The following is a 26032-nucleotide window of genomic DNA, read 5'->3' as shown; positions in this document are numbered from 1 at the left end:
CATTAGCACAGCTGCTATAGTAACTCCTCAGTGCGTTTATCGGTACCTAGGCAGACATTGCTCTGAGGAAATCCAGTTCTTGATTTCCAAAAGACTTAAGGTACCATCTTCTTCCCTTGAGGAAATCCTTCTTCTTTTTTTTTATGGTCCTCATAACCTCAGCTGTCAGGATTTCCCTGCTTGGGTGGGATGAGGCCTGGGATGCATGTGCCATGGTGATTCTCTGGTGAGCAATTTGTCATGATCCACTGTACAGTGTGTTTGGCTAGAACAGGGCTGCCAGGTTTTGTGCCCAGCTGGCACAGCGACCTTGTGCAAATCCCCTCTACTCTGCTTTATCTCACTCCTCTGCAGACTGGAAGAGAGCAACAACCTTTGCCTATCTCCCTGCAGCTGAATGGAGGTCTGTGTAACACATAGCTCGTTGGGAAATTTGTGAGCCCAGGCTAAATTTCTGCTGTTATCAAATGAGATGTTTTCCTTTTATTGTTATATGAGTCACTGGAGGAATTTGTCTTAGATCTCCTGGAACATTTGAGACACATTGGTTCATAGCTGCTGGACGGGATGCACTAACATGGTGTGACTCATCGCTCCCCTCAGGGACAAGAAGACGTTTAAGCAGTCAACTGGAAATCATGTTTTATATGCAGATAGACCACTTCACAGTGGAGAATCCTGAAGCAGCTTACAAACACTGACCCTGGTGTATAAAAGCCAGCAGCTGTAGTGATTTCTGCAGATGCAGTGGGCTATTGCATACCTGTGACCTGACAGGGAAGGGAACAGGCATGAAAGCCTAATGGAACTGAGCTTCTGAAAGGCTGAAAAAGGAAGGAAAAAAAAAAAAGAGATAGCATTGAAAAATTTCCCCTTATGTTGCTCAATACAATGCTAAGATCCCACATGACATGCAACACACCTGATGGATCCTCTTTATTTTCCTGTCCTTGAGTCACTAAGCAGGACACAAGGCTGGGGTACGTAAGATACGTAGGGTATGTTGTGTGCTTGAACCAGAGAGGATGCCAGTCTGCTACTGACTTGAGAACTGACTCATCTGCTAGGGTTGCAAAGAGTTCTTAACCATGGAAATCACTGATTCAGCATGCAGTGCTGACAGCCACTTAAACGAAGGTTTGACCAAGATTCAGCTTGCTTTAGGAGGGGAACAAAATCCCTATTGCTACTGTCATGGTTATGGGACTTGCTGCACTTCTGGTGTTTACCCCATTCATCTGGCTACTTTCCCTTTGCTGATTCCAGAATTTCCATGAATCTTCTCTTCCTCCTTAAACTGGGGTTGGACTTAATAGTCTCTGTCACAAAGTTCCTTAGCCTGCAGGTCTGATTGGACATGCCTGCACATAGCTTCTCTCTTTCTCAAGCATGCCAGCAAGAGCCTGCCTCTCAGTCTGGCTCTCCAAATAGCCACTCTCTTTCATTACTTTTTAAAGCAATGCCACAGCCTTTTAATTTTTCCATTTGCAAGCAAAACTAGCTGGACAAAATCAGCTTTGACTGCTTCCTCCTCCCTGCACAAGGAGCGAAGCTAACAGGCCTGGCATTGTCCCTCAGCAGCCCTCGAGTGTTCACTTCAGTGGTGGTTTAGCTGAAGCCAGTCTTTTCTCTTGGCTTTTCTTTCCTGCTCTTTTGAATATCATTTAGTAGAGAGATTAAATGTCTCAAACAGTAGCTTAGTGCCTGCACATAACTAGAGAGCAGCCCAATGTCTTCTGATCCATTACGGATATGGCCAGGCTTTCAAAGTTCATAGTACAGTTCTTGAACAGCATGATTTACAACAGGGATGTATTAGACTTCCTAGCAGAAGTATGTCAGTTGCTGCTGCCACCCGGTTGGTGTATCTGATGTTATTGGTGATTACACAGAGTATAACTTTCACAAGAATTGCTCCAGTGATCTGTGTCCAGTCTCCTGAGTTAAAACAATTAAAATAATACTTAGCACTAGTATCCAAAGATGGGTGTGTAGTTGTGTGTAGTGATGCTGTCAGAACACACTACCCTTGGAAAACGTTATCAGAGCTCCTTCACTGTATTTTCAAAGTCAGGTAGGATCCCAACAGGCTGAAGCTGCACCTTCAAAAAGCCTGTCCCCTGCCCTTGAACAGCAATTGAAAAATATCCTTCCCTGCTGCCTCTCAGAAAGTGTGAGAAATCATCTCCCTTTGCTGCTTGGTGTTTGGAAAAGCCACTGCCAGGCACTGTTGCTGCTGTTGTTACGGAGTGCTGGAATGGATGGTGGCCTTCCCCAGGACTGAAAGGCCTGCGTGTGCCTGAAGTCTCATAAAGAGAGATGTGTTATGTTTCTTAAGAGGCAAACATGTATCAGGTGAAAATTATCCCTAAATCTTGTGGAGAGTCATAAATGTGAAAATAGGAGGAGAAAGAAGGACAAAGGAATTCGTGGCATTTGGGAGTGATACCTTTCTTTAACAAATTCAGGATCTGAGCCAGTCTTTCACAGAAACCAATGAGAAAAACACCTGCTAGCTACTGTGAGCAGAAGGTAAAGCTTGTAAGGATGAACTTCACTTAGCGGTTGTTCAAGATGCTGCCCTTTGGGCTCTGAATAACTGCTGGATGGCTTGCTTGGGTACCTGCCTCCCCACCCCTGCCACGATGAGGTCACTGAAACCTATGGAGCTCGGTGGGCACAGACTGACTCCCTCCCAGACATACCTAACTCCCTACCACCCTGCGTGCCCCAAGTGACACTGCCAGCACTGGCACATGACACCCCGATTTTGCCACATTTGCCCCATCACTGCAATTCCAGCTGCAGGGGTTCCTCAAAGTGCAAGGGGAAGGAAGGGCAGGAAACAGTGTTTTCATCTCTGCCGCCAGTTCTAGCTTGGTGAGGATGCTTCCAGCTTTAATAAACCAGATGATCAAAGCCTTTGTGTGAATCCTGCCATCAGGAGAGGGGCTGTGCCGCGGCACTGACAGCACACTGGAGCCCTGTGCAGCTCCCCCAAATCCTGCCTTTCTCAGCTATGAGCTCTTGGCACTCATCAGCTCCCTCCAGCCCAATACAGGAGGGCAACTGATGTCAAGCAGAGATAAATCTTTCCTGTCATTTTCTTTTCTAGCAAGCCAAAGATGTAATATACATAGGAGTGATCTGGGGCTCTATTTTATTCTTTTTTTCCCCCAGCTTTCACGATGATATTTATTCTCTTTCCAGTCTTCTGAAAGATGCGTACCAGAGGCACCTGGGAGCAGCCAAAGCAGCTGCCCGATAAGCTCTTTAACATTAATTTGCACAACCATGCCTTTTGCAAAGGAAAAAGGAAAGTGTTAACGAGTTGACAAGCGCACTCTTCCTTGCAGCAAGCAGCGCTGCCAGCCGCAATATTACTGCAGGGAGGAGAGAGCAGGGTGGTGGCGGAAGACCTTGAAAGAAAAATGCTTTGTTCAACCCGGTTACACAGACTCCTGCTTCCTTAATATACCGAATCCTAGCTAGCCGAGCAAGGCAATGGATTCAGTAGAAACTCGATTTGGCAATGATGCTGGGCAGCATGCTGCTATCAGGGTTTCAAGGATGAGTTGTTGGGGTGGAAAGAAATCGTGTTTAATCAAGAAGGATCGAAGCAAAAGGGGTGTTTGCTAGTCATGTGGCTTCTGTACCACCCCCAAATGAGGGTCTGACAGTGGGTTTACCCTCTGACACTGCCATTTGCAATCGGATCCTCAAACTATACAAATCTGCCAGATCTCAGTTCAGCCTGAACACACACACAGAGGCACACATAAAATTCCTGCTTAAGAAAGGAAACACCAAGACTGGTTTTCAGTAATAACTCAGACAAGCAAGTGAGTATTTTCTTTCATGCCTTGCTCTTTTGCATTTACTGAATTTGTTCCACATGAATGTAGAAACAGCTGCATCAGCACCACCACTAAAGCTGGAACCTTATTAATATTTATGCCTAGAGAGCAGAGCAGACAGGAATCAAAACGCCTTCCCGCCATTGGCTCAGGGACCCCAGCATCCATACAACATCTTGCCACGTTTGGTGGCCAGGCAAGCAGATTTATTAGAGAGCAGATTGATTTCTCATCAGCACGCTCACCGGATAGCAGAAAAACTGCCCTTTTCCTCCTACCTGCTCTTTGCGTCTCGTCCTTCAATAATTTCCCAATTAGAGAAACCATTTTTCATCTCTTTTGCAGTCCTGTGGTTTATATTCTCATCTATTAATACAGCAGGAGACATTAGTAGATGCTTGAATTATTATCATTTGCATACCCATAAGCCTGAGTACAAATGAGATGAAACAAGAAATAATGCTGTGACAGACCTAGCATGTGCTAGGAGGGACTGAGTTCATGGCACATGGCACTATGCATTGAAAGGTGTTGCGTGGTGCCAGTGTGATCCTTGGGGCCTCCCTTGGGACTTATTTCCACTGCAGTTTCTGCTGCTAAGGTGCTGCAGTGAGACCCCTTAATCTGAGGCTGCAGGGTTTCCTTTCCAAGAGTACCGGGTGGAATTCTGCCTGACAGCCTTGCTCCGGCTTTGTTTCGAGAGAGCAGTCCTTAGCTTGTCTAATAATGAGTAACTGGTGCACAGGCAGGTGCTCTCAGCAAAACTGAAACCTTCACATGTTTTTTTAACTATGATAGAAACAGTGGCTTGTAGCAGCAGTAAAAGAGAGGAAAAATAATTCTGGGCTCTGATTGAAGCCGATTGTGGGGAGGGTGCATAGCAGCCCCAGGTGGCTGCACCAGCAGCCCCTGGCTACATCCCTGCTGAGACCAGGGACACCCCAAAATAGGCAGCACTAGCAGGGCTGTGAGGCAGCAGCCTCAGCCCCGGGATTCCCTAGCAAGTGCAGCAGCACCAGTGAAGTGCCCTTGCTCCCCTGTGTGGGCATTGGGGCTGCAGATCCAGCATGGCCACAGCCGGGAATCACACACTGGGGCTTGCTGGGTGAACAGAATCCACCCAGCAGCCAGAGGGGTGTGGGGCCACCACTGACGGTGTGGCCACTCTTCATTGCCTAGTCCTGGGCCACCAAGGCGTGTCTCATTGGGCACACACTGCCATCAGTCCTGGGTATCATGGTCTAAAGGCAGCTTGGCTTTGATGATCTCTGAGGTTTAGGCATTGCACTTACAGCCAGAGATAGCCACTGGTGTATGGACCAGGCAGATGTGCGCAGAGGGAGGAGGGCTGGTCTTTGCTACTCCCACAAACATGTCCTCAGCGTTGACATGCTGCAGTTTTCTGCTGCCTCCCTGTTTTCTTCCCTTAGGATCTCATCACTTTCCCTGCTGGTGTTGATTCCCCCTTGCCCTTGATGATTGTGTTCCTACAGTCCTGTCTCTGCCTGCATTTGTACCTTTTCTTATCAGGTGTTGTGCTGCACTGCTGACTTCCCCAGAGTTTAGCAATCTCCTCAAGAGCCTGGGCAGAGGCTCCACAGCCAGACTCTGTTACGGCGAGGGCTTTTGTTGGTGTCAAGGCTACCAAGGGTCACAGCACACAGCCATGGCTACTACCAGCTTTGTCCTGCTCCTTGTCCTTTCCCACCAGCTGGCACAGGTGGCTCCAGCCACCCGCATAGCCTGCATGCAACCCATATGCAAGGACACAAAGACACACCGAAGCAGAGACCCCTGACAAATATTTTGTTTGCAGAGATACAGAACGCTCCCTCTCCGTGGGTACCACCCTGAATTCCTCCCCAGTGTACCCAGAGTCCTCCCAGCCTGGCCCTCCCCTGAGTTACATGATACACACTGAGGAGCAAAAGGTTGGTTTGTCCTAAATGACCTACTGAGCCACCCTAAAAGCAGGTCACCTACTGTCTAGCCTGTCTGTGGCGTCAAACCTCAACTTGTGAGAGTCCAAACTTCTTTCTCATTTTTATATACAGCATCCCACCCCTCAAGATACAGAAAGCTTATTTGCCACTCTTGCGGCCTTAGGCATAACTTCAAGGTTTTTAAGTCATTTATATTCTTCTAAGAGGAGCCACAGACAAGGACATGACCCACGAAATGGGATGCTGAACCATGGGATGAGTGCATATTTTCTGAAAGGAAAAGCGATTTTTTCTTTAGAAAAACCTTCTAGTGACCCACAAATTGTACTGCAGAACATCACATAAATGCACGTATTTCCCATTATAAATTAAAATGACCGAGTCCTTCCCTTGGGCTTTGTTAGCTGGTTTTTGCAACCTTCTGCATCCTGCGAGGGAGTCAAGACTTTCATCAGTGACCACTTCAGCAGCTTCAGAAGGAGGCTCTGACGGTGATCACACCCAGCCGTGTGGCTGGGAGGATGGGAACCATGAAAGCGAGGAGGGGAGATAAAACTGGATAAAACTGGGTTGATGCTCTGAGCTTCATTAAACAAACTTGACTGAGGTCATGCTATTCCTCCTCTGGTGTCCGCCAAGGGCGGCCGAGTGATAACCCTGAGAGCCGGCGTTCCACCCGCCCCGCCGCCGCTTCCGCACTGCCCTGGCCGCGCTGCTTTGACACCCTGGGAAATCAGCAGGGCGAGGGAAAATGTTGCAGGCTTTTTTTGTTCCTTTCTTTTCTGTGCAGCTCCTTTCTGTCGCGGGAAGGAGGGAGGGCTGGTTGCCGGGGAGACTGCGGATGGAGGAATCCAGCCAGGGCCGGGGATGGGGCAGGGGCTGCGCTGACAGGCACATATTTCGATGTGAGGCAAATACAGAGAGGGGAGAGAGAGCCACCGGCAGCCAACAGATGAACAGTTCATTTTCCTGCAAATAATTCCCAATATGCTACGCTGAACCTTCAGGAAAACCGCCGCTTCCAAAGCTTACCTTCGAATTAAGGTGGACCTTGTCTGAGGGCTCCTGAAGCGGAGGAGGGCTGCTGTTCGCCTCTAAAGGGTCTCATTTAAGGGCTGCAGAAAAGCTAGACCTGTATTTCCTCCCTCATCCCTCAGTAATGCTGTTCATTTTAGAAGCAAATCTTTCATAGTGTTTTGTTTTCTTCCAGTCTCAACAAGTTCCATACAGGAGATATACTTGAATCCCCCCACCTTCAAAATGTGGATTTTATTTGAAGATGAAGCAGTTGGGGTGGGGATCTTTCCTCCAGTGTTAATAATCCGTTTTCCTTGAATTAGATTTTAAAATGGCTTCCTTTGAAGCCTCAAGCTGTTAGAAATGAGCTTAACGTAGGTATGGAGTGTGTGTAAAATCAGCTCCCCCCTTTCGTGCTGAAATGACAGTAATTCTTCTAGTAAATAAGTAATACGCACTGTACAATACACAGAATAGTGGAAATAACAGTGGCAAGCAGCCATGGTACCTGTATTTCGCACCAGCTCTGCTGTAACGGGGTTTTGCTGCACCAGCGTTCTCAAGAGCACACCCATCGCAGCCATGGGAAAGGCTGGCATTGCTTTGAATCCTTACCTGAAGCGGTCAGTTGCTAATCCACTGGAGCTGCTAATCTGCAAGGTGATTTTAAACAGGTTATTCTAGATGTGGATGTTGATTATGCAGTTAACATGCCACAAAAAGAAGAAGAAGGAAAAAAAAAGTTTGCTTGGGATCAAGGCTACGCTTTGCTCCTGAAGCGTGGTCAACCAAATAATAAATTCGCTCCTTAGCTTAGATCAGTAAAAACACATTTCAGAGGGAGTGCAAGTGATCAGATTTATTTTTTCAAAATCACTGTTGAAGAGACGAACATGAGGGTGTCTTTTCTAGCATCCCCTTTGTGGGGCTGGGATGCCTTCTTCCCGCAAGGCGAACAAAAGAAAGGTGTGGATGCTTTGGCATAGTCATCAGAGGGAACCAGGTCTTTCTGCAGATCGCCTGGGAAGAGTGTAAAATCCGATCTGGAGTGATCCACAGGCAGGGTTATCGACCTGCATAAACGAGGTTAGAAAGATTAGGGGAGTCGACACCCGGATAGAACAAAGGAAAGAGTATACTGAAGGGATAGGGATTGGAAATGGTGATGAACTTTCATCTGCCCCTCTAGAATAGCTGTAGCCTTCCTCTAGTGGGGTCGCTAAACTCGGGTGTAGTAGGGTTTAGTGAGGTTCATGGGGGTACAGCCCGGCGCTGGTTGCGGGCAATCTGCCCGCTCCTGCCGGAGCTCTGGGCAGCCTTCCCGGGGGGGGCCGCTCCCTGCCATCGCCGCACCCTCGGTAACACTACTGTGGAACAGGCGGCACCCACGGGGAGACGACACGCCGCGCTGGCCTCCCCGCAGGGCACCGGGTGCGGTGACGACCGTGCCGCCCTCCCGTGCTCTTCCTCCCCCCGACCTCGTCCTCCTCCCCGCCCTCTCCCTCTGCGGCCGTTGTGCCATACCGGGATGCTCCCAAATAGCTCGGGGAAAGCACCTCTGGGCGTACATCTTCAACCCTCCCTTGATAACCCCAAGTTCTTCCCTTTCTTCACCCCTCAGCGTGTGAAAATCCACAACTATCCGAGCATTTGCAAGAGCTGATCGCTGCCGATCCGAGGGACACCCCTTTTCCCTCAAAAGCCCAAGCGCCCTGCGGGCGGCACCGGCTGCCTACTGTCTGGACGAGGGCCGCTGGTGGTAGCAGCCGGTGGACGGCTGAGTAGAGGGCAGGGCCGGCGGACAGGGGTTTACGAGGCACAGCCCGTCCGAGGGCTCCTTGCCCGAGGTGCGGGGCTGCTGCCCGCGGGTGTGGGCTTGTGCGGGCAGATGGGCAGCAGCTACCGGCGCTTGTGGTGCCCCGCGGGTAGTGGAGTCCCCCGCCAGCGCCGTGTGAATGGAGGCACCGGTGGGGGGCGGGGGCAGCCGCCGGGCTCCCCCTCCTCCCCGCGGCAACGCCCGCTGCTGCGGCAGGGAAAGCTGCTCGTCCCGGGGAACAAAAGGCTGCGGTTGCCTCCGGACAAAGGGCGCGTGCGGCGGGGGGACGGGGCAGGGTTACACACGGACGGCCCAGGACGGGCCCCCACAACCGTCCTGGGCGCCTTTGTCCCCGGGGTCAGCAGTGAAACGGGGCGCCGGAGCACGGGCGGTGGTACCGGTACCGGTGCGCCGCGCCCGCTCCCGGGAAGCCCCGCCCCTTACCGCAGGCCCCGCCCCCCGCTGCGGGAGACAATGCCGCAGCCACGCCCCGCCCCCGAACGCCCATTGGCTCCGCGCTTCTCCCGCATGAAGTCACCGGCGGGGCGGGGCACGGCGCCCGATTTAATGGGGGCCGCGGGGCGCGGCCGCCGCAGCAGAGAGCGTGAGAGCAGGCGGAGAAGGTGCGAGAGAGGGGCAGCAGCGAACACCGGCACCATGCGTGAGATCGTGCACATCCAGGCCGGGCAGTGCGGAAACCAGATCGGAGCCAAGGTACGGGCCGGCGTCCTGGCCGTCTATGGGGAGCTCCGTGCGCGGAGCGCTGCCGGGCGTGGGGCGGTGCCCGCTCTAGCCAGGCACCGCGTGTCCCGCGGAGAGCGCTTCAGGGAGAACCCGTGTTCCGCCTGCGGAGGGGAGCACCGCCGCGGGAGCGTCTGCGCGGGCGGTTCCTGGCTGTCGCGACATGAGGGGGTTCCGCGGTGTGGGCTCGGCGCGCCTTTAGGCTGGGGGAAGACTGGGGGTGCGGCGGTGCCGTGCATCCGCCCCCCGCGGGATGCGGGTCCCTGGTGTGGGGGGTGAAGGGGGCACCGATCTGGTGCCACACCCCTCCCGTCGGGGGGGGGGGGGGGCCGGGGCGCGGTGGTGTCCGCGTCTGGCGGGGGCCGCCCCCACGCGTGGCAAATCCCCGCGCGCCACGTGGCGGGGCTTTGGCCGGGGGGGCGCGGGCGGGGCGTGGCGGCGCTGGCCCCCCTTCACCTCCCGTTAACCCCACCCGGTCCCCGCAGTTCTGGGAGGTCATCAGTGATGAGCATGGAATCGACCCCACGGGCAGCTACCACGGGGACAGCGACCTGCAGCTGGAAAGGATCAATGTCTACTACAATGAAGCCACCGGTAAGGACCCCCTGTAATGAGCTTCTTTCCTGTGCCGCTGGGGTTGGCAGCTGAGGCGGCCCCCAGTGCCTCCTGCCCATGGAGGCTGTGCCCTCGCCCTCCCTGCTGTGGGTGGTGTCCAGGCACAGCTTAAATCATGGAATTATAGAATGGTTTGGGTTGGACGAAACTTGAAGGTCATCCACCCCCTCTGCCAGGGGCAGGGATACCTAGCACTAGACCAGGTTGCTTAAAGCCCCTTCCAACCTGGCTTCAAACACTGCTAAGGATGGAGCATTTGCCACTTCCCTGGGCAACCCATTCCAGTGCCTCACCACCCTCACAGTAAAGAATTTCTTCCTTATATCTAACGTAAACTTCCCCAGTTTAAGTTTAAACCCACAACCCCTTGTCCTATCACTAAATTCCCTAATGGAGTCCTTCCCCAGCATCCTTATAGGCCCCCTTCAGATATTAGAAGTGTGCTATGAGGCTTCCATTCAGCCTTCTCTTTTACAGGCTGAACAGTCCCCATTTTCTCAGCATCTCTTTGTACAGCAAGATGCTTTGTATTCCAATCCCCAAATTCACTAATCCTCCAAGTCATGAGCAATTCCTAGGCAATGAATTGTGGTGAGGCAGAAGAGAGCACAGTAGGGCTCCCATAATGCTGGTGCTGGTTTCTCCTGCAGGTAACAAATACGTCCCACGTGCCATCCTGGTGGACCTGGAGCCTGGCACAATGGACTCTGTGCGCTCCGGCCCCTTTGGACAGATCTTCCGGCCTGACAACTTTGTCTTTGGTGAGTGAGTGTGGGATGGAGGAGTCCCAGACTGGGAGCTCTGTGCACAGAAAGGACTTGGAGCAAGCATGCAGGTGACCCTGGGGGACGTGAATGCCAGTAGCACAATGGGGATGAAGGTGAGGGGTGCAGGCTGTGGGGCAGGAGAGGTGACATCATCTCTGTTCCTGCTTGGGGGCCTACTAACGGGGCACCTTGCTTCTGGTGTGCCCCGCAGGTCAGAGCGGGGCTGGCAACAACTGGGCCAAGGGGCACTACACGGAAGGCGCTGAGCTGGTGGACTCTGTCCTGGATGTGGTGAGGAAGGAGTCGGAGAGCTGCGACTGCCTGCAGGGCTTCCAGCTGACCCACTCGCTGGGCGGTGGCACGGGCTCTGGGATGGGCACCCTGCTCATCAGCAAGATCCGTGAGGAGTACCCCGACCGCATCATGAACACCTTCAGCGTCATGCCCTCTCCCAAGGTGTCGGACACGGTGGTGGAGCCCTACAATGCCACCCTCTCTGTGCACCAGCTGGTGGAGAACACGGACGAGACCTACTGCATCGACAACGAGGCCCTGTACGACATCTGCTTCCGCACCCTGAAGCTGACCACCCCGACGTACGGGGACCTCAACCACCTGGTGTCGGCCACCATGAGCGGCGTGACCACCTGCCTCCGCTTCCCCGGCCAGCTGAACGCCGACCTGCGCAAGCTGGCGGTCAACATGGTGCCTTTCCCGCGGCTGCACTTCTTCATGCCGGGCTTCGCGCCGCTCACCAGCCGCGGCAGCCAGCAGTACCGAGCCCTGACGGTGCCCGAGCTCACCCAGCAGATGTTCGACTCCAAGAACATGATGGCCGCCTGCGACCCACGCCACGGCCGCTACCTGACGGTGGCCGCCATCTTCCGGGGCCGCATGTCCATGAAGGAGGTGGACGAGCAGATGCTCAACGTGCAGAACAAGAACAGCAGCTACTTTGTGGAGTGGATCCCCAACAACGTGAAGACGGCCGTCTGCGACATCCCCCCGCGTGGCCTCAAGATGTCTGCCACCTTCATTGGCAACAGCACGGCTATCCAGGAGCTCTTCAAGAGGATCTCGGAGCAGTTCACGGCCATGTTCCGGCGCAAGGCTTTCTTGCACTGGTACACCGGTGAGGGCATGGATGAGATGGAGTTCACGGAGGCAGAGAGCAACATGAATGACCTGGTCTCCGAATACCAGCAGTACCAGGATGCCACTGCTGATGAGCAGGGGGAATTTGAAGAGGAGGGAGAGGAGGATGAGGCATAAGGTTGAAATGGGTAGGAGTTAAGTATAGTCTGAGCAGGCAAGTGTTCATTGAGAGAAGGAATCTGTGCAGTTGTGCTGAAGCATGCATTTTTTAATTTGGTGCTCTCCACTGTTGCTTCTGTCAGCAGTTTTGTATCCTTGACTGTCCAATGTAACAGTAGTTGCAAAAATACTTCTGAGTCCTCTGTTGAAATGGTTAACTTCTCAAACATAAAGGCTTTTTGTGTCCTAAACTGTCTCCTCTTTCTTATTTCTCTCTAGAGTAAGAGAACTCTTGTGTGGTTTTCTGTAGCTTCACTTCTTAGGTATTTAACCTTAGTGAAAGGCTAAGTTCAATAAAACAAGATTTCTTAGGTTGTGAATTTAACAGCATGAAGATGGATTTGCTCAGCTTAAGATGGCAGCTAATTTATGGAAACTGTGGATTCATTGTTGGGACGCTCCTCTGTCTAGCAGAAAGCTGCCTTGGCTAATAGAAACAAGACCCTGCACTTGAGAATCCTGCATCTCCTATTCATGGATGTACATAGTAGTGAGGTCAGCAAGAAGGTATTGAAGCCCACATTACAAGCTGTCAAAACTGATTTGACAGGATAGCTCCAGACTTTCCCCTCTGCCATTCAGCAGCAATTAGTTAACCTGTTCCGGGGCCTATAGTACATATGTATGGGTGGCTGCCTGAAATTTGACTTGAACCTGAGACGTTTTATCTTTCCCCTAACCTTCCTCTCTCAGTATAAATGTCCATGCAAAGAGGCATGGGTCTGTACTAACATACAACTTGAGCTTCATTAAGAACCTGAACTGCTTCTTCTTCAGGTATAAAATTGTTTCCCAAAAATAGCCACTAATCTGCCCTTAACTGTAAAGGGATCGACTCACCAAGGCAATAAATTCCATTTAGATGATGAGAGATGATGGCTAGTTTTTTAGGTAACATGGCTTGAAATGCTGCCTAGAGCATACATGCAGTCTTGAAATAGTAATCTATCAATACCTTAACAAGAGCAGTTTCCTGCCTCACAAGTTACACATTTACAGGACTGTTTGGTGCTCTTGGTCCCTGCAGCAGGAAACAGACCTGAGAGAGCAGTGTAGCAGAACCCTGTTGTGCATCTTTGTGAAGGTAAGTGTGGTTTCATTACAGTGAGCAAGGGGGAATCAATGTGACTCTATGCTTAGAGGATGCAGGAACCCTGAGTGAATCTAAAAGGCAGCTGTCAGAAGTTACAGGGTCCAAGTCTTTTCTATGAAACAAGTAAAATCCCTCATTGAGTACAGCAGTTGCCCAATGTATGCATAGTCCTTAGTTCACACAACCATCACTTAGGGGAATTTTTCGGTACTGAAAGTGTTGCTTTGAGAGCTGCTGCCAATGCTACAATTATGGTGGCCCTGAAAGAGCTGATATCCATGTGTGCTGCCTCTTTTGTAATCCTTCAATGAAATGGTTGCAAGGCATTAGTGGAATAAAGACAAAAGGGAGCTGCTGTGCATAATATCTTGCCTGGTTTAGCTCTGTTAATTGACTTCACTGCCTGTAGATGCTGCTCTGGGTATACCCTGTTCCTTTGCTGATAAACCTATTAACCTGGAATGAAGGACAACAGGCACTTGGTAAAGCTTTTCTCTGGTCTATATGCTTCATTTCTGATGTACACCATGTAAAGAAGGGTGAGAGGCACTTAAGCTGCCTTAACTGTCAGTAAACATATAGAGCTGTATATATCTATAGTAGTACTTGTATTTCCTAGCTCTTGAGCAGTTACAGGATTAAGCATTAAACACATTGAGGTTGTTTTAGTAACTGAGGGAATACATGCTGCCTCGGGCCCTTTGGGGAAATAGCACCTTATCTGGTTGTCAGAGTAACCTTCCCTTGGAATTACCTAGCTGGGTTGCACTTGAAACTGTTTATCATACAGCTTTGTAAAGCTGAGGAGGAGAGCCAGCAAATGAATTGAAATAAAGTTTAAAGGGTAAGAACCTGGTCCTTGCCTTTCCATAGCAGGTTTCACCAGTGTTCAGCATGTCTAGCTTGTAATTCTTAGTGTAATTACACTCTGTCTCTAGCTAACCCTTAAATATAGCTACACAAGAGACACATTTCACTACAGCTCCCTTACTAGGAAGCAGAGTGTCAGCCTACATTGCTGTATTCTGTTTCATTGTTGTTTTTTTTTTTCCCTGTTTCTGTTGTGGAAGAGAAGCCATAAATAGAGATACTTTAGACAGCAGCATGTCCTTTCATAAATCCTATGCATCATATTTGCCAGTCATAATCATTTAAAAAAAAATAAAAATCAAACTTATTTTGGTAGCTGACAGAAATAGCGGGAATAGAGATACTCGAAGATGTAAAGGAAAGGTTCAGAACTTCTTGATGGGAACAGTAAGTCAACCATAAGGGAGAATGAGTCTCCTCAGTGGGCCTGCGGGCTGCAGTACCATTTTCTTTTTGTTGGATCTTTTAGCTTTAGCTGTATCTATCACCCAGGAGACCATTCACTATAAAAACTGGAGACTGACTGCTGTATGCCAAACAACAAACAGATGTCTTCACAAGTGCTCATAGTTGCACTTTTTCTGTTTCGCAAAGAAAGCAGAGCCATGGAAATGGTTTCAAATTGAGTAATCTGACTGCCTTAACCTCCATTGGGTGTTGATTTGTCCATGTGATGAACGATGCCTATGAGGCTAAAGGTCTTGCATGAGGTATCCTGTTTGGAAAAAATGAGTATAGATAGTACAGACTTAATGGTGTGCAGCTTAAACCACTTACAATGATTCATTTGTGTTGAAACAGAAGTTAATAATATCAAGCATTATATTTTTGTTTCAACATATCAGTGGTGGCCTCTGTTGACAATTAGAACTGATGGTGTTGGGGAAGGAACAACCTCTCTTTTTGTTCCCTTTAAGAATGTGGTATTTTTAAGCACATTAGCAAAATGTCTTGACCAAGGCAAACAACTCAAATGTTTTGTCTTGGTAGATGTAAGATGGTAAGTCTAAATAAGGCTGTAAAAACAGCTACAGGTAGTATGTAGATTTAAATAGAAATGGAATGAGCTGTGGTAGCACTGAGATGCCATCTCTCCTAATTTCTCTTTGCTGTTTGGTTCCGGGACCTCAGTCTATGCTGTTGTACCACTGTAGACTGGTACATCAGTGTAGACTGACTGTAGACTGGTCTGTCAGCGTTGTGAAAGGATAGTCCAATATGTGGTCTGGTTCTTCAAACCGCTTGAGTACCTGTTGAGAACACAGTCCTACATCTGTTTTCTAACAGGTGTTTCCTGGTCTGCCAGGTGGGAGCATTAACAGTTCTCAGCATATGTGAGGTGTCCCTATACATCAGAAACCAGGTTGCACTAAACATACAGTGGTCGCATGAATGTGATAATCTAAGAATTAAACCTGAGGCCCATCTTGTTGACAGGTGTATCTTGCCAGAAGGTATGAGGTGAAGAACACAGTAAACCAAAGTAGCAATAGGACTTATAACCTGAGGAAAGAAGGGTAATCCAGATCTTTGGTCTCTTCTCCAGCCAATTCTCTGAAAAATGAGTCAAAATCCTAATCTTCTGTGCAGGCAGATCTGCTTATGGATGATGATATCACATGCTGCATACTTCAAAAGAGTATAGTGCTTATAGGTCTTTCTAGGTATCTGTGCAAATATATGTGCTTAAAGAATTCTGAAATTCTTGAAGAAATCAAAAATGTATTCATGCTATAAGCACCTGTCTTTTGATACTCCAGCAATTACCTGTCCAGGCCTGTTTGTTATTAAGACGGGAAAGAGCAGTCTCTTGGAGCTCAGATTCTTCCATTTTAGATGGCTGTTATCTTTAGCTTGCCTACATGTAAATCTAAAATGGAAGCATTTAGTCACAGGAAAGTGCCTGAGGCCATGGTGCATTTTGAAAAAAGACGTTTTTTGGCCCTGACTCTCTTGGACACTTGTCCAGCTGGAGCCCTCCGAGCATTTGAGTCTGAGGCAAGGGGAGGGTATCAGGGGAGCTGTGAAGCCTGTTCCTCCCCCTTCCCCTTCTGCCAGCAAAGGACACAGTGCAGGTGACAACTCTTTCCTCTCCCTGAGCAGTTTAACAAGCAGCAAACTGTTTCCCTGCTTCAATCCCATTTCAAGGATTTTATTTGTGACTCTGCCAGAGAGAAAAATAGTGTCTTTTTGAAGTGTGTGGAAAAAAAAAAAAGAAATAATTTAAGAGTAGGTCATTCCCTCCTTCTCACTCAAAGTCATTTTTCCCTCACAGCCAGAATTCCTCTCATAAGGGAGAAAATCAAGTCAGCTTTGTTAAATTATTGTTTACTAACATCTCGTTCATGCAGGGTAGAGATTTTCTAAGTGGTCTCAATATATCTTGTATGTCATCTTTGATAACCAGATTATTTTTCTTACTTGGTAAGTTTAGGGCATACTTTCTTTTCTTTTTGGCAAGAGTGTCACTATCATTGCACAGAGCAAATAGCAAACAGGTTAATAACCCAGCTTAAGCAGAACGTGAAAACACTTGCTTCAGAGGACAAAGTGGCTACCCTGGCAGAGGTTGTGTAGCTTGTTCAGTCAACAGTCCTCTGTTGTTTTGCACTGAAAAATGTTTCCACATTTTCTGTGAATGTAATAGAAAGATACTGCCTGCCTCTGTGGTGAATAATTAAACAGGGTTTTCAAGCTGGATTTAAATGGCCTCACAACAAGCTTTACAAACATGAAATGAAATTCAAGCATTGACTTACAGTCTGCTGCTCTGCATCCAGCACAATGCTGGTCTTATAGTTAATAAATTAATTGTATGGCTGGTTTTTGGAAATTCCAGCTGTGATTCCAGCTCTACCCTAGCAGGCTGTGAGAAAGCTTGCATTAGAGATTTCCAGTGCATTGAGAAAACTGCCAATTGACTGGGCTGGACTGATTCAGTATCTTCCAGCTGCTAAAAGGGATGGTCCTATTTCCCTTGCCTTGCTTCAGATGTTACCTTTGTGTTATTTCCCTTAGGCAGCTCCAGGGCATGTCTGACCCCTTTACAAGTCAGTTCAGCTCCCTAAACTTCATAGTTAGAGACAGTAAACTGGGGATGGGGAAGAAGCTGCTTCTTGGATTACGGAGTGCACCAAGGGGAGAGCTGGTGCAAAGGAGGAGGAAAAGGCAGGCAGCTGGAAGCAGGAGGGAGCAGAGCAAGATGTTCAGTAGATTCAACCACCTGGTGTGATGGCACCCTCAACTCTCCCGCAGAGAACCATGGCAACTTTAAAGCATGTACATTGAATCCCACCACAAACTACTGCATCTCTTAGCAGACATCAAAGGATGAAGTTTGGAGTTTGTTCAGTATCAGTTTGAGTTACAAGTAACTACTGGATTGCAAGATAAAGCAAGGAGGCTAAGGAACAAAAGAAACAGTGACTAGCAGATCAAAGTTGCTATCTGTGCCTTGCTCTCGATGATGTGCAAGATATAAAGTAACCTAGAAAACATGATATCAGTTTTTCATTTATACTGGTGCTGGAATCTTAGTCATCTCTTGACTGAAGGACCCAGTTTGTAGAGATAGCAGACATATTTCATCTACTGAGCAATCTTAAAAGGTAGATGCAGCCTGGATGGGGGCAGCCATCTGGCTCCTGCCCCATCACATCTGGTGTGCCAAGCAGAAATAATGAGAGGCTGCATTGTTTTGCCCTTCTTCTCAGTAAATTGCTGCCTGATGATGCTCAACATGTTTTTTTTCTTCCTGGAGTAATTTTGCAACATGTGATCGTGTTTATGGTGACCTTGGAAGCCAGATGAGTGGGGTTCTGTCTGCTGTGTCCTGCACAATGACATTCACAGAAATTCCTGACTCTGGGTGGCTATAATCTAAGTTCACAAGAGAAACCATAGGGTGTGGAAGAAATATTGTGTTCATGAACAAACAGTTCTTCCCTCAAAAGGAACACGGGTCATTTTAGATTTGCAGTGCCCTAAATAGCTTTGTTATGTGATGCTCTCTCACGCGTTTATTCTCTCTCCTCTTTTGTCCTTCGCCAAACACACAAACCCTCAGGCACAATAAACACATGTACAGAGGACTCTGCAATGAAACTGCTTTTGCTCATTCATAAAAGCATGCTCAGCTGTGTAGTATTTAATTGCTTTAGCGCCTGTGTTAGGTTGTAATTTTGAAATAAAAATAGATTTTCCTTTTTGGTATTTTATTACTGGAATTAAAACCTCCTTCACAATTATTCCACCCTTTTGCTGTCAGAAATATTCTTTTATCTGCACGCACATTGCAAATGATTAGCACTGGGTTCTAAAGGTGACCTCAGACAGTACTCATCAGATGGGAATATCACCGTTATGAGATAGGAGGCAAACAATAAGCTGATGAACAGAGCCTGCTCGTTCGAGTACCTTCAGAAAGACTCAAAACATCATGCGGTCTCTGGTATACACGCCTGAGCAATATGTGACGTCACCCATTGCAAGTAAGTGAGACTGAAGCCACAGGCAGACATTTTGTATGCTTGAGCAGCTGTCACATTTGTACATTTGTGATTCTTTTCTGAACAATGGGAAATTACAGACAGACGTGAAAATGTTGTGGGAACCCTGTTGCCTCCCTTGTGCATCCATCTCCTGGGCTCTGCTGTTGCCCTGGAAACTGGGAAGACAAGGTTTGGTGCAGGCAGGGAGCAGGCAGGGGGGCTGCTGGCAGAGCTTTGGCTGCCCAGTGGCACATGCACTGTCTTGCTGTGAATGGGAGAGTTTTGAATTTCACTTGCAACAATGAACACTTAGAGTTTATGGAGCTGTGTTAAAAAAAATACAACAGGGAACTCCCATATCTACTTAAATAGCACTGAGGGCTAAGATTTGTTGAATCATTTTCCAAAATGGAGGGTTCTGAACTTACATTCAAGTGATCAACATTTAATTTGCTTCACTGTGTGCTCACGGGTGTTCAGCACTGCTGTAGGTGAGGGAAGGTATGCACATAAACATCTACCTCTCTCTAGGTACTCAGTTTTAAACCCTGGAGCTATATCACCCCCAGAAACTAGAGCGGATTTACAAAGAGACCAGTGCTATAGCATCTAAGAATTAGTTTCCTAATAAGAGCTCAGAATCCTTAGTGGAATAACTATGAAGGACAGTAGGAGGACACTGTGTAGGTGGGAAGAAGACATCTCAAGGAATGTTCAGATGCTTTCAGGAGAGGGACCAAAATGCTGCAAGTTGGTATTTTGTAGATTTCCAGGAACACTTTGGCGCCCAAAAAGCCCCTTGATGCCTGTGTGGATGCCCCCAGGAATGCCAGAGGTGCAATTGTATTGTAGTTCCACCACTAGTGAGAAGATGTAACCGCCTACTACTGCTCAAAAGGGTGAGTTATGGCTACAGCAAGTAGAAATGTATATGCATGTGTTGTGTGAGCAATAACAAAGACTGCCTGTGATTAAGGATTGCAGAAATGTGTCAAAGGAAAATACTGACAACAGCTGGGATATAAAGAACACAAACTTCAAGGGAATTTGGTGAAAAATATCTCAGTGCCAGCACAAGTCTGGATTTTTTGTGATTGAAAAAGCCATGTGTAAAAACACCACATGTAATTCCATGTGTTGCAAAGCTTGAGCCAGTCCCTGCTTGTGACATTTCACAGCAGCTGAGGTTTCCGCGCTACAGGAGAAAAAGACCTGCAGTTGACAAGCAAGTCAATTCAGTGGAGCAAACTGAAAGCCACTTTTGAAAATATGACCAAAGTATTTTTCCAAGCAGCCAAATGCTGGGCAAAGATAAGGTACTTCCTTATCCACTAGTATTTCCTGCCATAAAGCAAAACATTGAGTGAAACCACTGACATTATCCATTGATTTATACTGTGTTAAGTATCGTTAAGGAGTAACATGTAAACAATTTTGTTTATTTTGGCTGCAGTTACCTTTCTTATTGATAGTGGTAATGATTTGCCACATAAATTTTTACCTCTCCTTTTCAAAAATCTGTGGTTTTGAAGCTGTTTTAATTGCAATTGTTGTAGTGTATTGTGACAGAGATCAATAAACCCATCTGTTTTGTTGGTCACACACAGCCTCCCACTCCTTCCTCTCCCTTTCAGATGATCACAGAATTGTGGAGATTGGCCAGGACCTCTGACGATTGCCTGGGAGGGTCAGCTAGGGCAGGTTAATCATGGTTGCGTCCACTTGGGTTTTGTATATCTCCAAGAATGGAGAGTCCAAAACCTCCCTGGGCAACCTGTGTCAGAGAAAAAAGTTTTTTCTTATGTTTAGAGGGAATTTCTTTTATTTGTGGTTTGTGCCCATTGCCTCTCCCACTGGCACTGGGCACCACTGAGAAAAGCTTTGCTCCATCTTTTTCACTATTTCCCATAAAGTATTTATACACATTTGTAAGAGTCCCCTGAACCTTCTCCAGGACAATGAGTCCCAGATCTCAGCCTCTCCTCATATGACAGATGTTCCAGTACCTCAGGTTTCTCTATGTCGAGCTTTTCCTATGCTGTTTTTTCACTGAAAATGTCCCTGCCATATTCAGTAGTGGGTCTATTTTTTCCCCAAGACTCCCTTTTGCTGCAGATGGACCTGTAGAAGTCTTTTTCACATCCTTTGCTTTGACTTTCCTAACCTTTCCTAACCCTGCACACTAAGACACTGGTTGCTCCTGGATCACCTTACTCTACTTCCACCTCCTGAATGCTTCCTTTTTTCTATTTGTGTTTACTCAGAAGCTCCTTGTTCATCCATACAGGCCTCCTGCCACCTTTGCTTGATTTCCTGTTTGTTGGCATGAGCCATTCTTGAGGCTGGAAGAGGTGATTCCTGAAAATCAACCAGCTATCCTGGACTCTTTTCTTGAGGACCATCTCCTCCAGGATTCTTCCAGACAGATACCTGGAAAGGCTAACACCTGCTCTCCTGAAGATCAGGAAACTGTGATCCTGCAAGTTGCCTTGTTCTCTTCTATTGGGATCTTGAACTCCACTATCTCATGGTCACTGCAGCCAGGGCTGCCCTGAGCCTTCATAACCCTGACTTCTTCCTTGCTTGTAAGTACCAGGTCCAGTAGTGTGTCTGCCTTTGAATTCCTTGGTCATCTGTGCCAGGAAATTATCATCAATGCACTCCACAAAACTCCTGGATTGCTTGTACCTTGCTGTGCTGTCCCTACAGCAGATATTGGGGATGTTGAAGTCCCCCTTGAGGACTAGGGCCTGTGAATGCAAGACTAATTCTAGTTCTCCAAAGGTCTTACTTACTTCTCTTCCTGATCAGAAGGTGTTTAGCCAGCGCAGCATAGTATACATTGGTTTGACCACTAATACTGACCCTTTAGATCTCAGCTGGCTCACCATTCACCCCCAGGCAGAGGTCTGTCCGTTTCTGCTACTCTCACACAAATGGTGACTCTCCTTCCTTGCCTTCCCAGTCCATCCTTCCTAAAGAGACTGCCTCCCTCCACCAATGTCCTGTCATGTTGTCCCCTCAGCACTTCATATTGTGCTTGAGGGGGACCCCTTCCAGGTCTGTTGTGCTGAATATGAGGCTAACATGATCCACTGCTTCCCTGTTTGATTGTGGGTTGTCAGCTCCCTTCCCTGGTCTCTGTGTAAAGCTGTCCTCACCAAGCCAGCCAGCTGTGTGCCAAACTTTCTTTCACTATTGAAAAATTTAAAGCTGTGAATCAATTAATGTTTTTATAGTCACATTCAATAGTTTCTGCACAATCCATTATAGACCCTGCTGAAATTTATTTTGGATACCCTTCTCAGCAGCAGTGCAGATTCAGGTGTATCTCAGTTGGTTCAAATATAGTGTTCTTACTGTTGTTCTTGAACTTGTCGCTCCTCTCTCAGTCATCTGCCACGTACATCTGTTCAGTTTATTTCTATGACTGGGCAAGCAGACATGCTGGGAGCAGGATCCAAAATCTTCCAAAATGAGATGTGTGGCAGGTGTCTGGTAGGACAGCATGCAACTTATCATAGAATCATAGAATGGTTTGGATTGAAAGGACTTTCAAAGGTCATCTGGTCCAATCCTCCTGCAATGAGCAGGGACATCTTCAACTAGAGCAGGTTGCTCAGAGCCCCACCCAGCCTGGTCTTGAAGGTCTCCTGGGATGGCACATCCACCACCTTTCGGGCCAACCTGTGCCAGGGTTTTACCACCCTCATTGCAAAGAATTCTTTTCCTCACATCCAGCCTGAATCTCCCCTCTTTAAAACTATCATCCCTAACCCTATTGCAACAGGGCCTGCTGAAGTCTTTCTCCATCTTCTTATAGGCCCCTTTTAAGAGCTGAAAGGCCACAATAAGGTCTCACTGGAGTCTTCTCCAGGCTGAACAACCCCAGTAGAGGTGTTCCATCCCTCTGATAATTTTTGTGTCTCTCCTCTGGACCCCCTCCAACAGGTCCATGTCTTTCCTGTACTGAGGACTCCAGAGTCAGAGGTAGGGGTCTCACCAGAGCAGAGGGGGAGAATGTCCTCCCTTGACCTGCACTTATCCCACTCCTACGTGTGTTCCAACTCCTGTCGCAGCCAGATCACTCCAGACAAAGCCATTCTTTAGTAACATCATCAAGTTTCATGGCAGCCTTCTGCATTCCTGAGGTCAGAGCTCTACACACACAGGTTTGGCAGCACTATCTGAAGCAGGGTTGTGCTGCTTGAGCATGGCTGTGGGGTCTATTGCAGCCACCCAGTCCCCATGTGCTGCAGGTCTCTGAGATATGGAGAGATGATTCTTGGGCTTAAAACATACCAAAACACGATTACGGAGGCCTGAGCTAGAAACACAGGTTTCACAGGTGCTAAAAACACAGCAGCGGCAAAGAAAGTAATGGGATGAACTCCCGACAGGTGCACTAAGAGCAGTTTGGGAGGTTGGAGTTTTTGGGTTTATTTTCCACCTTTTCGGCCCAACACCCACCACGCCGCGTGCAATTCCGGCCGCTCTCCCTCCCACCGGCTGAGGGCGAACCCCCTCCAGCGCTCCACGCCCGCCGCACTCCAACCGCGGAGCGGGAGACAACGCCACAGCACCACCCCAACCCCATGCGCCCATTGGCTCCGCCGCATGAAGTCACCGGCGGGGCGGGGCACGGCGCCCGATTTAATGGGGGGGCGCGGGGCGCGGCCTCCGCAGTGGAGAGTGCGGGAGTGGTGGGAGGGTGGTGTGCGTGCGGGGCAGCAGGGGACACCAGCACCATGCGTGAGATCGTGCACATCCAGGCCGGGCAGTGCGGAAACCAGATCGGCGCCAAGGTAGGGGCGGGAGAGGGGGGCGATTCCCGGTGTGCGACTGTGGGACCCTGGGGTCGCACGCCGCCCCGTCCCCAAAGGGAGAGTAGCCCGGGGCTTGATAAAACATCGCGGCTCCTGCTCCCGTCTCCGGCAGTCTGACCCTCCTCTGTGCTGGGCGCCGGCTGGGCTGTGCCCTGGCTCCCGTCTTTCGCTGCCCGCCCCGCTTTTCCACGAGCAGCAGCGGCATCCGACCTGCTGCCTCCCTTTCTTCCCCGCCTCACTGGTGCCGGCCGCTGAGGGAGCAAGAGGTGTTTCAGTGCTATAGAGAGCCCCCTCACTGAGGGTGTTACAGGTGTCATCCTCTTGTAATGCCTAGAGTGTCTTATGCCCCTGCTAGACAATGGGAGAAGACTAAGCTGAGATACCTGGGCACTGTCATCCTTTGGATATAAGCAATAAAAGAATTAACTCACAGTTTGGTGCTCAGCTGCCTGCTTGCCTTCAGCTGCTGTGGTCAGGGAAAGCCTTCTGTGCTGCCTCACCTTCCTCCAGGGCAGCTGCGCTGCTATGCAAGGGAGTGGTCAGGAAATGGCATGTACAGACTGTGCTGGTGTGTGTGATTGGCACTGGCCAGCTGTGGTTAACAACTGCTGTTCTCCAAATATTTCTAGTTCTGGGAGGTCATCAGCGATGAGCATGGCATTGATCCCACAGGCAGCTATCATGGGGACAGCGACCTGCAGCTGGAAAGGATCAATGTCTACTACAATGAAGCTGCTGGTAAGTGTGTCTGCTTCATCAGATGCCTTTAAATAAATGGGGCAGACATGCCAGCTCACTAAGGCTGGAAAAATCCCTGAAAAAGAGCTGTCACCTGCCAGTGACTCCTCTAAGAGAGCTTTGTTCTCAGAATGGCTCTGATAACACAGTAGTCTTGATCTAGACAGTGTGTCTCCAGTAAAATGCAGGGAAGTGGAATGGAGCACAGCAGGGGTCCTGTGACACTGGCTGCCAACTGTAGGGCTCATGCTGGTACTGGTTTCTCCTGCAGGTAACAAATACGTCCCGCGTGCCATCCTGGTGGACCTGGAGCCTGGCACAATGGACTCTGTGCGCTCCGGCCCCTTTGGACAGATCTTCCGGCCTGACAACTTTGTCTTTGGTGAGTGAGTGTGGGATGGAGGAGTCCCAGACTGGGAGCTCTGTGCACAGAAAGGACTTGGAGCAAACATGCAGATGACCCTGGGAGACGTGAATGCCAGTAGCACAAGGGGGATGAAGGTGAGGGGTGCAGGCTGTGGGGCAGGAGAGGTGACATCATCTCTGTTCCTGCTTGGGGGCCTACTAACAGGGCACCTTGCTTCTGGTGTGCCCCGCAGGTCAGAGTGGGGCTGGCAACAACTGGGCCAAGGGGCACTACACGGAAGGCGCTGAGCTGGTGGACTCTGTCCTGGATGTGGTGAGGAAGGAGTCGGAGAGCTGCGACTGCCTGCAGGGCTTCCAGCTGACCCACTCGCTGGGTGGTGGCACGGGCTCTGGGATGGGCACCCTGCTCATCAGCAAGATCCGTGAGGAGTACCCCGACCGCATCATGAACACCTTCAGCGTCATGCCCTCTCCCAAGGTGTCGGACACGGTGGTGGAGCCCTACAATGCCACCCTCTCTGTGCACCAGCTGGTGGAGAACACGGACGAGACCTACTGCATCGACAACGAGGCCCTGTACGACATCTGCTTCCGCACCCTGAAGCTGACCACCCCGACGTACGGGGACCTCAACCACCTGGTGTCGGCCACCATGAGCGGCGTGACCACCTGCCTCCGCTTCCCCGGCCAGCTGAACGCCGACCTGCGCAAGCTGGCGGTCAACATGGTGCCTTTCCCGCGGCTGCACTTCTTCATGCCGGGCTTCGCGCCGCTCACCAGCCGCGGCAGCCAGCAGTACCGAGCCCTGACGGTGCCCGAGCTCACCCAGCAGATGTTCGACTCCAAGAACATGATGGCCGCCTGCGACCCACGCCACGGCCGCTACCTGACGGTGGCCGCCATCTTCCGGGGCCGCATGTCCATGAAGGAGGTGGACGAGCAGATGCTCAACGTGCAGAACAAGAACAGCAGCTACTTTGTGGAGTGGATCCCCAACAACGTGAAGACGGCCGTCTGCGACATCCCCCCGCGTGGCCTCAAGATGTCTGCCACCTTCATTGGCAACAGCACGGCTATCCAGGAGCTCTTCAAGAGGATCTCAGAGCAGTTCACGGCCATGTTCCGGCGCAAGGCTTTCTTGCACTGGTACACCGGTGAGGGCATGGATGAGATGGAGTTCACGGAGGCAGAGAGCAACATGAATGACCTGGTCTCCGAATACCAGCAGTACCAGGATGCCACTGCTGATGAGCAGGGGGAATTTGAAGAGGAGGGAGAGGAGGATGAGGCTTAAGTCCTGTAGTATTCAAAGAACTTCTCTAAAGTAGGCATGTGTACTAAGCGACTTCTTTCTGGTAGTGGTGGTGAAGCATGCTCTCTAGAAACAGTGTACCAAATTATCCTCTCAGTTCTTGTAACTTTGACAAATTTCTCCATGTAACAACTCTGAATCCCAGTTATTACAATGTTCTTCCCCTTTAATGTTAAGAGCACATAAAGGCATGTATTCTAGATAATGTTTTCTGTCTTTCTTAACATAAGTTTAAAAACATGTCAAATCTTGCAGCACAGTGGTGCA

General features: G+C 49.3%; 2 protein-coding genes across 2 annotated transcripts; both read left to right on the top strand.

Moving 5' to 3' along the window:
* Positions 1 to 9193: 9193 nt before the first annotated feature.
* On the top strand, positions 9194 to 12261 carry LOC134163185 (tubulin beta-2 chain-like). Its single transcript, XM_062617805.1, has 4 exons — positions 9194 to 9347; positions 9860 to 9968; positions 10640 to 10750; positions 10968 to 12261. Exons 1-4 carry the CDS (start codon positions 9201 to 9203, stop codon positions 12026 to 12028), a joined length of 1428 nt encoding a protein of 475 aa, XP_062473789.1. The 5' UTR covers positions 9194 to 9200; the 3' UTR covers positions 12029 to 12261.
* A 10902-nt stretch (positions 12262 to 23163) lies between these two features.
* Positions 23164 to 25970, top strand: LOC134163188 (tubulin beta-1 chain). The gene is made up of 4 exons (XM_062617810.1): positions 23164 to 23328; positions 23979 to 24087; positions 24359 to 24469; positions 24687 to 25970. Exons 1-4 carry the CDS (start codon positions 23272 to 23274, stop codon positions 25745 to 25747), a joined length of 1338 nt encoding a protein of 445 aa, XP_062473794.1. The 5' UTR covers positions 23164 to 23271; the 3' UTR covers positions 25748 to 25970.
* Positions 25971 to 26032: the final 62 nt, after the last annotated feature.

The sequence above is a fragment of the Pezoporus occidentalis genome, unplaced genomic scaffold, assembly GCF_034315485.1.
Source record: "Pezoporus occidentalis ecotype Australia unplaced genomic scaffold, CSIRO_AGI_Poc_V1 ctg2, whole genome shotgun sequence".
Lineage (NCBI taxonomy): Eukaryota > Metazoa > Chordata > Aves > Psittaciformes > Psittacidae > Pezoporus > Pezoporus occidentalis.
Note: the sequence above shows the minus strand (reverse complement) of the source record. Positions and strands in the feature narration are given on the sequence as shown.